The sequence below is a fragment of the Micromys minutus genome (genome assembly GCF_963924665.1).
Source record: "Micromys minutus genome assembly, chromosome: 17".
Classification (NCBI taxonomy): domain Eukaryota; kingdom Metazoa; phylum Chordata; class Mammalia; order Rodentia; family Muridae; genus Micromys; species Micromys minutus.
The window spans coordinates 20,465,198-20,479,134 of record NC_137952.1 but is presented as its reverse complement, the minus strand read 5'-3'; the positions used below and the strand labels follow the sequence as shown (position 1 = coordinate 20,479,134).

Sequence of the window (13,937 nt, the reverse complement as noted above, 5' to 3'; positions counted from 1 at the left end):
AGGTCGAAGAGCCTAGACTGATCTTAGAGATATGTGTTCAATTCATTTGTAATACAAGCTCCAGATCTGACACCTGGCTTCCTCAGACACCTGCACTTACGTGCACATATACCCACATAGACACACATATACAAGATCATGTACATACATAGTTTTTAAATTCCTAAAACAACAACAACAAAGCAAACAACAACAAAACCCATGCATTGGTCCCTTTCTTTACAAAGCACACTCAAAACCCCATTAAAAAAAACAAAAAAACCACACAGACAGACACATACACACAAACCTTTACTTTAATGATAGCCTGATAATCTCAAAAGAAGCAGATCTAGCCACAGTGGTGCAGGTCTATAATCCCAACACTCGGAAGGCAGAGACAGGAGGATTAAGAGTTCAAGGCTATCATGATGCCTTTGAGGCTGGTCTGAGCTATGTGAGACCTGTTTAAAAATAAAATAGAAACAAAAACAAAGGAAAATGAGCAAGTGGAGTTTGTGGAGATGTCCTTTATTTTTCTCCTGAAGCATCTTCAGTACATAGAGCAGTCCCCTGTTATATTCTTGGATGCTAAAGGAGTTGTAAGACAGAAAAACAAAAACAACACAAACAACAAAAAAGGCCCTTCATCCCATGTCTTTAATCTTGGGAGATAGCGGCAGGCTAATTTCTGAATTTAAGGCCAGTCAGGGGTACATAGTGAAATCCTGGATAAGTTTTTTAAAAAAAAAAGAAAAAGAAAAAAAAAAAAAAACTAACTGCAGCTAAAAAGACTAAAAGCAATTCTCTAGTAAGCATTTTGACAATTCACCATTTCTAACTGGGGGAAATGGGCCTCTAGGGGATGGGTGTGGGGCCCTAGATTGCACAACTTGTACATTGGCACTGTATCCAGAATCCTGTGGCTTCTTCACTTCTGAAGGCTCTGGAGGCTGGAGAAGGACTCAGTGTGCAGGGCTTGGAAGGCATCAATGGCTGGGAAGGCCAGGCACACTGGGCTGAGGCCAGCAACAGTGCTGTCTGGCCCAGAGTTGTTTCCCTCACCGAGGAGCTAGTCATTCATTCATTCTTTTTATATTTATTTATTCATTTTAAATCCCCCTCAGTGTCCCTCTCCTGGTAACGCCTTTCCCCAACCCATCTCCCATCCCTTTCTCTTCTGATTGGGAGGGGAGTCCCCTGGGTATCCCTCCAAACTGGCACTTCAGGTCTCTGTGAGGCTAGTCCCATCCATTCTCCAAGGCCAGACAAGGTAGCCGAGCTAGTAGAACACATACCATGTATGGACAAAAGCTTTTGGGGAGCTGGTCATTCTTGTACAGCTACTGTTCAACCAGCACCACTTCAGTGCCCAGCTCCTTGGAGTCTGTGAAGAGCTGTGGTCTTGAAAACACCCAATCAGGAGAAACATATGCATCCTGGCAGCCACTTTGTGTGGTTCCATGTGCCAGTGCGGCCATGTCTGCCTCATAGTCATTTTAAAAAATGGTATATTTCATTATACTAACAGTATTGAAAACACCTAAGATGTGAGCATAATGTAATACACAGTATTTCCCAAATTTGAGCTTGGAACCCTCCTTCATCTTTCCTGAGACACAATTTAGCAAACTACACAGTGGCAATTCCTTGAGTAAAGTAATACATTTCCTGGCTTACTCCTTGAGGACAAAGTAACTGTGATTTATAGTTTAAAATGTCATATAATGAGGAAGTTTTTAAAGTAGAAATATGTGATTTCATTGAACAACTTAATGTTTTTAAAATATGTTCATTCAAAATCTATTAGCACATGAGTACCCTAAAAATTACATTATCTGAAAACTATTACTTATTATTAACATTTGTGATAGATATCCTATTTTATATTTTCTTTTACATATGTATAATTATGACTTATTTCTACCTTGGCATATGTAATTACAACTTTTTAATCAACAGTTTTGCTTTTCATGGCTCCATATAACTACAAAACTGGATAATGATGTGGAGGTGGGAATCTTCAATGTCTGCAGATCGCCATTATATCTCTGAGGGTCCAAACTCTCAGTTGGCCAAGGAGGCATTTTCAACCAGATCCTCAATTCCCTTATCACTATAGTCCCTTCCTCAAAACTCCAGCCATAACAAATAACTTGGTAATAGTATCAACAAAGGTAAATAAAAGAAACAGACTTACTGTTTTTGAATTGATAATTAAAAAGTAGGCACTTAAAATAATTATTTTAAAATGTACATATTCTTTGATGTAGCAATTCCACTCCTAATACAATAGGAATAGATGTCTTAAATGATTTTCAGACTAGCACTGAATTATTAAAGGGGTGAGAGGGCGGAAATAACTTTCCAGTAATAGGCTAACAATATAGACAAGCCACTGAATATAAGCTCCATTTTCCAGGAATGATAAAAAATTAGGTCTAGGTTACAGGTCCTATTTAATATTACAAGGGCAAAGTTAGGCGACTATCCATCCTTTTGCACGAGGCAGGTGGAGCAACGAATTAAACCTAGTTCACGAGGCACAGTAAGCAGTGAAAGGAATTAAAAATCAGTTAAATCCCGAATGCACTTTATCTTTCCATTCCCAGTGTCTACCTCATTGTTAGTTTGCGAACTAAATGAAAAAAAACATTTAAACAAGAACAACAACATAACAAATATATTACTCGTGCAACAGGTGGACACATACTCTCAAGGTCACCCAATTCCGGATGACCCAAGGATAAAAAAAAGGACTTCAGTTTCGTGCTTTTCTTGGCTTCAATTCTTCTCATTTAGGACTTCACTCCAGGTCGGCGACGTATACCTAAGAGACCAGAGCACAAGTGAGAAATATCGGGTCGAAGTGAGTATTTTCTAAATCCAGGTACTCTATCTTCTGTATTCCCGACAGCAAGCTTCCGGGAACGCGTGACGTTCACATTATGCGCCGGAAGTACACTGCGACGAAAGCGAGGAAGTCGGAGCGCTTACAATCACCGCTAGTTCCTACGAGCGGAACGCAGCTGGAGGGTGACGGTACTTTAACCAGCGGCAGCCGTCATGACGACCCAGGGGGGTCTGGTGGCTAACCGGGGCCGGCGGTTCAAATGGGCCATTGAGCTGAGTGGACCGGGAGGAGGCAGCAGGTGCGTCTCTTGAGTGAAGCTCGGTGTCTGAGTCTTACCTTAGAACAGCCCGAGAATCCAGGGGACCTGGGCCTCAGGTGTAAGTCTCCGACCCGAGTGGGTGGTACACAGATGTTACCTGAGAAGCGTTTGTGCTGTGGAAGCTATTTTCCCCCAAGGATCTTTTAGCCCTCCCCCCCCCCCCCCAGTAGGCTGGGAATTGACGCATTCTGTGGAAGTCGCAGTTTTAGTTTCTTGATTTGGTTTGGTTCTTTAGGGGCCGAAGTGACCGGGGCAGTGGACAGGGAGACTCACTGTATCCAGTCGGTTACTTGGACAAGCAAGTGCCTGATACCAGCGTGCAAGAGACCGACCGGATCCTGGTGGAGAAGGTACAGCGGTATTAGATGTGACTGTAGCATTTGGGCCAGTCCTGTCTCACCTCTCTGGAGTAGAGGTGCAACACTGGTCATTACCTGAGTGTTTGAGAGCCACACTGCTTAAGATTCGTATTACAGGATCTTACATATACGTTCCCTGACATAATTTCAGTGTGTTAGGATATTGTGTTACTTTTACCTTCAAAACATCCCAATCCTGCTATCATTTCTTACTGACTCCCAAATGTCACATCACCAGCCGTAGACTAATCATCATATATTAACTGACCCTCCATCCCTCTATTTAAAATAAAGCATGGTTTTACAACCTCAGCACTGTTTTCTTTTGGGGGCTAAGTACTTTTTTTTTTTTTTTTAATTGGGGAGAATTATGCTGGGTACTTACTGCAACATGTTTAGTACACCTGATCTCTACACATTAGGTACCATTATGTCGTTCCAGAATTGTGTGAGCTAAAGATGTTTCCAACATTACCAAATGTTTTCTAGGAGGTCTTTAAGAGTGTATACTGGCAATGAAACCACTAGTTTTGAAAGAGACCTATTTTCAAGTCTCTCCCTTCTCAAATTCTCAGTATCCCCTTCTGTATAGAGTTCTATAATGTGTTATGTCCTACCCTGCCCCCCCTTGTAGTCACCAAGCATAGCCATCAAAAATGATCCCTTTGAAACATGCCAGATCATCCCTACTCAACATCAACATCAGTCTTAAAATTCCATGTTCATTCAGCATGAAAACCAAGTGTTTTTAGTATTAGACACAACTCTGCATGTGCCAGTCGGACTCCTTGTAGCATCTGTGGCCAGTCTTCCATTTTTAAATTTGTTTATTCTAGTCATAATAATTTCCTTGCTGCTCTGTAAGGAAACCAGATTCCCCTTGTTTGCTTTTTGTGTTTGTTCTGTATTCGTAGAATGCTCTTCCTCTGGATTCCTTCATGACTTGCTTAGTCCTCCCTTTGGGGTCTCCCTAATATTATAGTCAGTCCTCTCCATGTGCTACTGTTTCATTATATGTTATGAACATATCACATGGCTTATGTCATTTAGCATCTTAGCACTCTTGTAAACTGTATTAGCAGGAATTTTATAGAAGCGTGTCCTAAGTGTTTAGAGGGTGCTTGACATTTTCCTTCCTTTTTATACTTTCCTTGCAGTCTTAATATTGCTGAATAAATAACTTTTATTCCATGGAATGCATACATTCCATTTTTATAATATGAAAATGACAGTTATTAACAATCATTTCTCATGATGTTTTATTTTGTTACATCAAAGTATAATATGATTATATTATAAGTTATTAAATGATAGTATTTTTAGAGGGCAGATCATAAAATGCTTCTATAACAATTCTGTGTTCTACAGAGTTATTTACAAATATGGCTGTTTTTTTTAATGTGTATACTCAAAATAGTTATGGCTATTCTTAGATTTATACTTTGTTAGGATTATTTTTTTTTTAGATTTATTTTATGCATATCAGTGTTTTGTCTGCACATATTGTGTATTGTGTATGCCTAGAGCTTTCAGAGGTTAGAAGGTATTGGATCTCCCAGCACTACATGAGCCACCATGTGAGTACTAGGAACCAAACATCAGTCCCCTTGAAAAAGCAACAAGTACTTTTTAGACACTAAGTCATCTCTCCAGTGCTTTTGTTAAGATTTTACATTTAGATTCATAAGTAACGCTTATTTTGTATATATTCATAAATACACATGCATACACACATTTCTCATAATGGTCTTTTAAGGTTTGGGTAATTATGGAATTTCAATTGTAGAATTTTTAGTTTTGATTTGTTTCCTTCCAAAGGAGTTTGTATAAGACTTGTATTTTTAGCTTTAAATGGTTAGAATTTGCCAATCGAAGTGATCTAGGCTTAATTATAGGGTCAGCTTTACTAACTGCCATGGCCCTGTTTTCCTTTTTCTTATGCAATTTAAGTCATGTCTTTAGGAATGTATTCATTTCCTAAAATTTCAAATAGTCAAAGAGTTTATTATAATGGCAAGTGTAATGCCTGCAGGATCTATAAAGCTACCCCCTTTCCTCTGGGCAAAAGCGTTGTCTTCTCCCCTCTCTAATTTGTCAGAAATTGAATTTACAATCTTGCAAAAAGACAATCTTATCTTTGTGATCTCTCATTTTTTCTTCTTAAAATCCTTTAGCTTGTTCTTTGACTTTCATAAAATAGATGCCGAGTCTTCAGATCACGAATTTCTAGCTAGGTATTGTGGTGCATATCTACAATCCTGCTAGTTTTGGAGGATATTACAAAGAAAGATTTCAAGTTGGAGGTCAACCTGGACATAACAGGATCTTGTCTCAAGTAACAAAAAGATTATAAATTTCTCAAAACTTGTTGGGCAGTGGTGACACACACCTTTAATCTCTGTACTTGGGAGGCAGAGGCAGGCAGGTTTCTGAGTTTGAGACCAGCTTGGCTTACAGAGGGAGTTCCAGGACGGCCAGGTCTGCACAGAGGAACGATCTTGAAAATCAAAAGATCCCCAGAAAGTTTTTATAGGGACAAGTGTGGTGGTAGAGTAGTAGAGGAACTTGTAGCAACCTGAAGAGGTGGTGGAGCTAAAGTCGGTTCAGTCTAGCAGAGAACTGAAGCTTCTATTCACTTGACTTAAGCAGCAATCATATAGTCAACGTGAGACTGAAGGGCAGTGATCAGAGGCTTAAACCATGTGTTTATTTTAGCGCTGCTGGGACATCGCCCTGGGTCCCCTCAAACAGATTCCCATGAATCTCTTCATCATGTACATGGCAGGCAATACCATTTCCATCTTCCCTACAATGATGGTGTGTATGATGGCCTGGAGACCCATTCAAGCACTTATGGCCATTTCAGCCAGTAAGTATTCATAAAATAATAATCATTCCGTGGGTGCTAAGGATTGAAGGCAAATTCTTTAGCATATTTTTGGCTAGAGGGTATTTTGGTGGTGGTAGTAATGGTACCATTTATAATCTTATTTTGGGTCTGTATAAATAAATTCAGAGTTTCATATTGGGAGAAAAACAGTGTTGGCAATGTCTGTTAATCCCAACAGCTTTCAAGATGCTGGAGAGTTCAAGTCAGAAGTTTCTTCAAGGTTTGGTCTATCTCATTGGGAACCTGATGGGTTTGGCATTGGCTGTTTACAAGTGTCAGTCCATGGGACTGTTGCCTACACATGCATCAGACTGGCTAGCCTTTATTGAGCCCCCTGAGGTATGGTTAAAGTTAAATTTCAGATAGGACGTACAGTGAATAGCTAGTTGACTTGATGTAGAGAATTAGAGTTGATATTAAGGGTTCATTTCTTTTTTATTGCATGCCTCTCTTTGTGCTGTGTGTGTGTGTGTTTGGAGGTCAGAGAACAACTTGCTTCTGCAAGTTAGCTGGCAGAAAAGAAGCTATAGCAGAACTTCTGACTGAAAACATGGGTCACCAAGCTTGGCAGCAAGTGCCCTTCCCCTCTGAGCACTCTCACTGACCCAAGTGCTCATTTCTTAAGTAACTAAGGTTTGGAAGTTTACAGGAGTTTGGAAGTTACAAGGTCATGTATGGCAGAGCGTGTGATTAAGTAACTGACTGACTAAGAAGTTGTTTGCAATTCACTACTTTACTGTTTCTCTTTTTAGAGAATGGAGTTCAGTGGTGGAGGACTACTTCTGTGAATCTGAGAAAGCACCGTGTATATGGACCTCATTTGCATTTTAAGCTGTTGACTCCTAAACATCCTTACTTAATCATGCATGTTACAGCAGAGAAGAGACTATAGCACAACTTATGACTGAAAATAATGTAGAAAACTTTATTTATGTTCCCAGCACAGAGCAACAAACAAGACCAGACTCTATGTAAACAAGAGAATCGCAGCCGCTGAGCAGCAGCATCTCGTCTCAATAAATTAAGTGGCTGAGAACAATGCTTTAATGTTTCATACGTTCCCCTTAAGTCTATTTTAATATTTCACTTCTATATCACATAAGCAGACTTTTTTTGGAAGATGTGAGAAACTACCACTGGATTCAAATTATACATGATGAAAAGAAAACCAGAAAAGAAAGAGCATGTAAATATGCTTACAGTGTAACTTAATATCCACAATAAGTAATTTTTTTTTTTTAACATTTAGGGGGAATGAGGATTGGTAGGATCCTTGGGGCCACAAGAAAAGGAGGAAACAAGATGAAAAGCAGCAACTTTTCCTCTGCCATGAGGAAGCCGGCACCTGTCAAGCAGGCCCTGCAATTCAAACTCCAGCTTTTAATGTAACTATGAAAGGCTGAGGGCCAGTTAGGGAGAACAAATGTTACAGCCTGCCCTGCTAGACTCATAGGTAAGACACAAAAGCTGGGTCTTATAAGAAGGCAGGAGAAGGTCTTCCTCTTCCTTCTAGAAACATTTGGCCCCTTCCCCTAAGGTGCATTTTCTCTCTCAAGTTTTCAGTATTGCTTTATTTGCAGTGATTAAAGAGATAAGACACTTTGCAGACAGACAACATAAGCAACACAGAGACATGAAATGTTCTAGACAGATGAGTATAAATCTGGCCTACTAACCATTTTTCCATGTAACAGTGATTTTTGTCTCAGGGACTCAAGTGATAGCTATTATAGCCACTATTCTCTTACCCTCTGAAGATTCTTGTGTAGCTCTAACCACAAACAGCTTTTCTAAAAGTTAACCTTAGTATTCTCTTCCCGTGCTTGTTTGATATGGCAAAAGTATGTATCACTTTGGTCGGGATAGATGTGTTAGGCAGTTCCTGGGCAGGCTGGCTTTTACAGAATGGGCAGTTAATGCCTTGGAGCCTAGGGGATTATACTCAAGTATGGAGTGCTGGAAAGAGAACTAAACAGTTTCTACCCTCTGCAGGCGGCAAAGGAAAAACATTCTGAATCTTCTGCTACCTCAAGGGGGCCTGGGAGGATGAAGAACAAACCATATGACAGCTTCTTAAGCTTTCTTCTGCTTGGGTTGAATTCTGAGTGTCCTTGTCCTACAGGGTGTGCAGAGTGGCACAGTTTACCAGCAATGAGAGGAAATTTAAAAGCAGCCATGAATGTAAGTCAGAGGACACTTAAGTAACTATCTTGTAAAGGATATGGAGGTTTCACATACTTGAAAATACTGCTCAGCCACAAAGGCTGCCTATGCTGGTAAGCCAAGTATTTGTGATCAGTAAATTAGAAAGAAAAAAAAAAAAAAGAATCTGAGCTTGCACAGGTATTTCCTTGGCACATTTAGAGCTTTTTGAAAACAAAACCAAGACACCAGATCACTGGCTCAGCAAACCACTTGTTTCAGAGCCAAGTTTCTGGAGTCAGAATGAATAATAATATTTAAGCAGGTAAAGCTCAGCTCAGAGTATGGAGTGCCTCAAATCTGTACTATGGCTTTGGTGAAGAGGCCACAGATTTGATTTCTTGTGAAAGAAAGGGTGCTTGCGTCAGACCGAAGCAAACCTGTCTGCCAATGTAGGCAGATGATTTTGGCACAGTGGAAAGGGTATGGCTTTTACACCCCCAGTTCCACTGCTGAACCCCTCTGAACCCTGGGGCCTTGGAGGTGGCATGACAGCCCTAGTGTCTCTTCCTTCTGGGCGTTTTTTGTTAGATCAATGCCTACTAAGAGTAGAAGAGACCCTTCTGGTTAACTGCATAACAACCCACATTTCTTAGATAATAGCTTGTGTGCTTTGTGTTGCATAGCTAACCACTGTGTTTCTATACATTTTAATAGGCACTCTTTGGAATCCCCTTAGTTCAGCAACTTGAAAACCTGAAAAAATGTTTTTACCTTTCAAAAAACATTTCTGTAGTAACACTACTGTTTGCATTATGGCCACAGAAATGGGTTTTAAAACAAAGACAGTTAAAATATACAATGGTACAGTACAGACAATAAAACATGGGGGAATCTAAGTTTTGAGGAAGTAGAGGCTGCAGCTGTGTTTCAGGTTTTGTGTATCAGTATCCTTTGTTTTCATCCTGGCTTGCTGCAGACTATCTATAATGGTAACTCATTTTTTACTAAGGTGAAGCTTAACTGCCTGTTAACTTTCTAGTGCTCACTGACCTGTGTCTTCTGAAATTCATCCTGAATGTTAGATATTAACTTGCTTTCTGTTGTTAGTTAAATTTCTAGCATATGTTTTACTAACATTACCTTCTGTGTGCCAAAAGGTTCCCTTTGGCTTAGCTTGTTAATTTTGACTTGCCTTCTCCTGCCATAGAAATAGCTTTTAGGACTTGACCAATCTGCTGTTGAGGGAATATTTGCTTCTGCTGGGACGGCAGATCATGTTGCAGCCAAGAGCATAGTTGGGGCTCAGCTCTGCAAGAATAGAGTGGGAGTGGTAGGAAAGAGCTGTCATCTCCATGGACGGTGAGTCCTAGGGGAGGTCAGACCACGCAGAATCTCCCACAGCTGATTATGAGTAAATGGTGATGACTTCACTGCCACCACCCCGGACGAGGAGGACTCGCTCTAATCCCTCAGTGAGTACTTCTAGAAATTCCATGTCTTCAGAAGTTGTCAAGGAAATCGGAAGATAAATAGTGTACTTTATGACCTGGTATCAGTAATCTAAGTTTACTTGATCATAGACCTGCAAACTCAGCACGCTTTTCTTAACTATGTAGTCTGAATAGGAAAGGCCTGAACTTAACTTAATATCCATTTATGTACCCACCTACTCATTCATTCAGCAATGCTATGCAGTAGATCTAGGGCCTTGTGCTTGCTAGGCAAACACCCTACTATGTACAGCTGCTCCACTCTCTCTGATTTTAATTTTTTAAAATTCTGAGACAGGGTCTTACTACATTGCCCAGGCTGATCTTGACTAGCTGTGGACCCAGGTAGACATTTAAAAAATTTCCTGAGATTATAGGCTTGCACCACTAAGCCTGGAATTGGATTCTATTTTAAACTTATGAATTAATCCTGGAATCTAGACTCTTTGTATATTTAATATAAGACATTTTTATTTGTTTCCTTTCTCCAAGTACTGGATCTGAACCAGGAGCCTCATGCATGTTAGGCAAACATTCTATCATTGAGCGACAGCTCCAGCCTGTATTTTTCATTTTCTAAATGTGATTTAAAACTGAGTTAACAGTGAGATGGTTCCACTGTTAAAAGCATTTGTATAAGCCAGACAACCTGAGCTCAGTTTCTGGGAATGAGTGAGTACTCAAAGCACACACATACACACACACAGGAATGCTTTTGAGACAGCTTATTGAATAACACTAGCTGGCCTGAAACACATTGTGTACACTGCCTCTGCCTCTCCAGTGCTGGGATTAAGGGTGAGTCACCATGCCTGGTATAAATAAAATGTTTTAAGTGCTTAGAGAAATGTCTCAATAGTTAAGAGCACTCAATATTCTTGTAGAAGACTCAGGTATGAGTGCCCAGCATGTAGTGGCTTATGACTCAGTTCTAGAAAGTCAAACAATCTCTTCAGACCTCCATGGTCACTACTAACTACTCAAACAATCAAGAAACATACATGGAAAAGAAAAGGCTTGTGGGGATTGGGGGGAGCAGGTGAAGACACCTGCTGTGCAAGCCTAGTGGCTTGAGTCTGACTGACTCAAAGGTTTCCCTCTGACCTCCACATACCCACATACAGGCTACAGGATGACGAAGAGTCCTTTGTCTTTTTCTCACTTCCATTAACAAGTCTCAAGGGCTTCTTACCTAACTCCATCCAAAAGAAAGCAGCCTTGCAGAGTGAGGATCTTGAAAGGGACAATGGATGTGGGAATTCTGCCTTTAGGTTTATCACTGAGAATTACAAGTCATATTGCAAACTTACCACCTTAGTATACTTGGGTTTCCGAGAGAACATAATCTGCTGCTTCAGCTTCCTGATCAATTAATCTCACAACTTTGGGAGCATCCCTACCTATGACATTAACATTTAGCTCCTCCTTAGAGAAGGAAACTTTAACCACTAACTAGCTGTCTTGAGATGAATTTTTTCCCATTGGCAGCTTCACTCTTGGAAAGGATACAGTTTTCATCGCCTTCAGGGTTTCGGGGTGGTCCTGGCATATTCAACAAAACCAACTTTGCTTCATGGGATTTGTTAACTATAACTTCATTGAGCTTCACTGCTGTATGCATCCGTCTCACATTCGACTGGTCCCTGAGTGGGGAAGAAATCCAATAGTTAAGGCACAAGGAAAACCAGTTTAAATTCTCTTTATTTTGAGGCCCAGAGCTTTTTCATTTGACTGTGGATAATATGATAATTTTTGTTATATTAACATCTCTAGTTTTCTTTAAAGGTAGGAAGGCAGCTTTTTGGGAGTTGGTTCCACTTCTGCCAATTTACAAGAGGTGAGTCCTGGTGATCGAATTCAGGTACTAAGGCTTGGCAACAAGGACCTTTACCTAACAAGCTGTTAAATCGATGGCCTAGTTTTCCCATTCTGTTTGCCTATTTTATAATAATAGACAAATAATATAGAAATGAACTATGTGAGGAGAAAAATGGTTAGCTTGTATCCAGTATTTAAAATTGGGGAGCATGCTTTGTGACTGTGTTCAGGTAGTCACACATGTACCACCATCCAGGATACTGTATTATAGGATACTGTAATATAGGATACTGTATAATAGGATATTGTGAGTGGAAATACTCACGGACGCATATTAAGTAGGTCCTGGAATCCTTCCATTGACTTGACCTTTTGCCCCCGGGATGCCATGTATTTATCCTTGGTCCAAGTCATGTGCACCTTCTCTTGGTAAGTTTCTGTCTCTTCATCCTCATCAGAGCCAATGCTAGTAAGCCGAAGCATTGAGTTTCGGTCTTTCACCAGCTGTGCCTGGAGAAGGTCAAACAGTTATTTTCAATGTTCTTTTTCTCATGCTTAAATGTTTTGAAGACAGGCTATATTGAGTGATTGAGAAAAAGGAGAACAAAGTGTCTTCTTATATCACTGATTGGCCTCACAGGACAAGATCAGGTCAATTCAGCAAGGTCTTACCTCTCTGTCTCGTTCTGTCTTGGACAGCCGCATGTGCCGAAGCATCTGGGACCTCTGCTCCATCATCAGGGTGCGCTCATACGTATAGGCAGATATGTCACTGTCATGCTGCCACAGACAGCACAAAGTAGGCACAAAGAAGAGTTAACCACGCATTTTTGTTTTTTTTTAATTTATTATTTTTATTTTGTGTGCATTTGTGTTTTGTCTGTATGTATGTCTGTGTGGGGGTGTCAGATCCCCTCAAACTGGAGTTACAGAGAGTTGTGAGCTGTCACGTGGGTGCTGGGAATTTAACCTGGGTCTTCCAGAAGAGTTGCTAATGCTCTTCCCACTGAGCCGTCTCTCTAGCCTTCCTCCCCCATTTTTATTTTTGCACATGACCTAATTCAGAAGAACTGCCACCACAGCAACCTTTCTCTCCTACATGGTTTGGGATTTATACAGAGACTTTGATTTTTTTCTATGATCTAATTATTAAATTATTGAAACAAAACAGAGAAAACTAGTTGTGTGACTTTTTAGCATGAATTAAATATTAATAAACTAAGTAGCTAAGAATTTGGGACCCACTAGGAACTGTGTAATAAATAACAAAGCAAACAAAAAGCAACCCCAGGAGTAGAAAGAGGATGACCCTATGGATAAAGGCACTTGCTGCCACAAATACTCCAAATTTAGGTTCAAGAGATTCACATGCCAGAAGGAAAAACTGACTCCTGTATATCATCCTCTGATACACACACACACACACACACACACACAAAGTCTGTAATAAAAATGTAAAGTTTTAAAAATGAAGCAAATTAAAAAAAATCAGTTGCAAATATTTACACGGTCTACTTACTTAGGTCAGTTATTTAGGGTTTTGTTAGGCCTAGGTGATTAAAGCACACATTGCTGAGTAACCTCCTAAACTACATTCTAGGCAGAAAGCTAGGGTTGAAGGAGTGTTAGTCTTTTTTATTTCAAACCCTACTCACCATCTCCACCACTTCCACTTCGGCCTCAATGCGCAGATGATACAGGAAGGTAGCCAGGTCCTTCTTCATCTGGATACTGTTGTCTTCTAGTTGGGCTACTGTGAAGATCCTTATGCTGCATTTTCGCCAAACCTGACATAATGCCATGTGTACATGGAAAAATTAGATGCAGGAGGGGAAAACGTGATTTCTTAAAAGGTGACATTAATGTCTGGAATGACCTTGCTGTAGAATCAAGTATTCCTCGATTCCTGATCAGACTGATACCCTGGCTTGGCCTTCTGAGTGGTGGGATTACTAGCACATTACCATTTTAAGTTCTTGTTTTCATTACAGTTTTAGGTTCTTAATTTCATTACTAAGGAAAAATTTGCTCATGTAGTTTATAAAATTGTTTTTTGTCCCTGACTCCTGGCACATAACTTGCA

General features: G+C 40.2%; 2 protein-coding genes across 3 annotated transcripts in view; one reads left to right on the top strand and one right to left on the bottom strand.

Moving 5' to 3' along the window:
* The first annotated feature begins 2,934 nt into the window (after positions 1 to 2,934).
* Positions 2,935 to 7,440, top strand: EMC4 (ER membrane protein complex subunit 4). The gene is made up of 5 exons (XM_080931252.1): positions 2,935 to 3,131; positions 3,388 to 3,502; positions 6,227 to 6,380; positions 6,580 to 6,740; positions 7,154 to 7,440. Exons 1-5 carry the CDS (start codon positions 3,046 to 3,048, stop codon positions 7,187 to 7,189), a joined length of 552 nt encoding a protein of 183 aa, XP_080787378.1. The 5' UTR covers positions 2,935 to 3,045; the 3' UTR covers positions 7,190 to 7,440.
* A 143-nt stretch (positions 7,441 to 7,583) lies between these two features.
* SLC12A6 (solute carrier family 12 member 6) overlaps positions 7,584 to 13,937 on the bottom strand; it is a 100,092-nt gene continuing 93,738 nt past the window's right edge. For both annotated transcript variants that reach the window (XM_080931249.1, XM_080931250.1), the window contains 5 exons: positions 13,510 to 13,641; positions 12,527 to 12,634; positions 12,180 to 12,364; positions 11,546 to 11,679; positions 7,584 to 10,043 (listed from right to left, as the gene is read on the bottom strand). In XM_080931249.1, the coding sequence (XP_080787375.1) occupies positions 9,952 to 10,043; positions 11,546 to 11,679; positions 12,180 to 12,364; positions 12,527 to 12,634; positions 13,510 to 13,641 (651 nt within the window). In that variant the 3' untranslated portion in view covers positions 7,584 to 9,951. The remainder of the gene's footprint in view (positions 10,044 to 11,545; positions 11,680 to 12,179; positions 12,365 to 12,526; positions 12,635 to 13,509; positions 13,642 to 13,937) is intronic.

Coding starts and splice junctions, on each gene's coding strand:
- EMC4 (XM_080931252.1), top strand. CDS start 3,046: ATGACGACCCAGGGGGGTCTGGTGGCTAACCGGGGCCGGCGGTTCAAA. Junction 3,503..6,226: donor ACCGGATCCTGGTGGAGAAG/GTACAGCGGTAT, acceptor TGTTTATTTTAG/CGCTGCTGGGACATCGCCCT. Junction 6,381..6,579: donor ACTTATGGCCATTTCAGCCA/GTAAGTATTCAT, acceptor TAATCCCAACAG/CTTTCAAGATGCTGGAGAGT.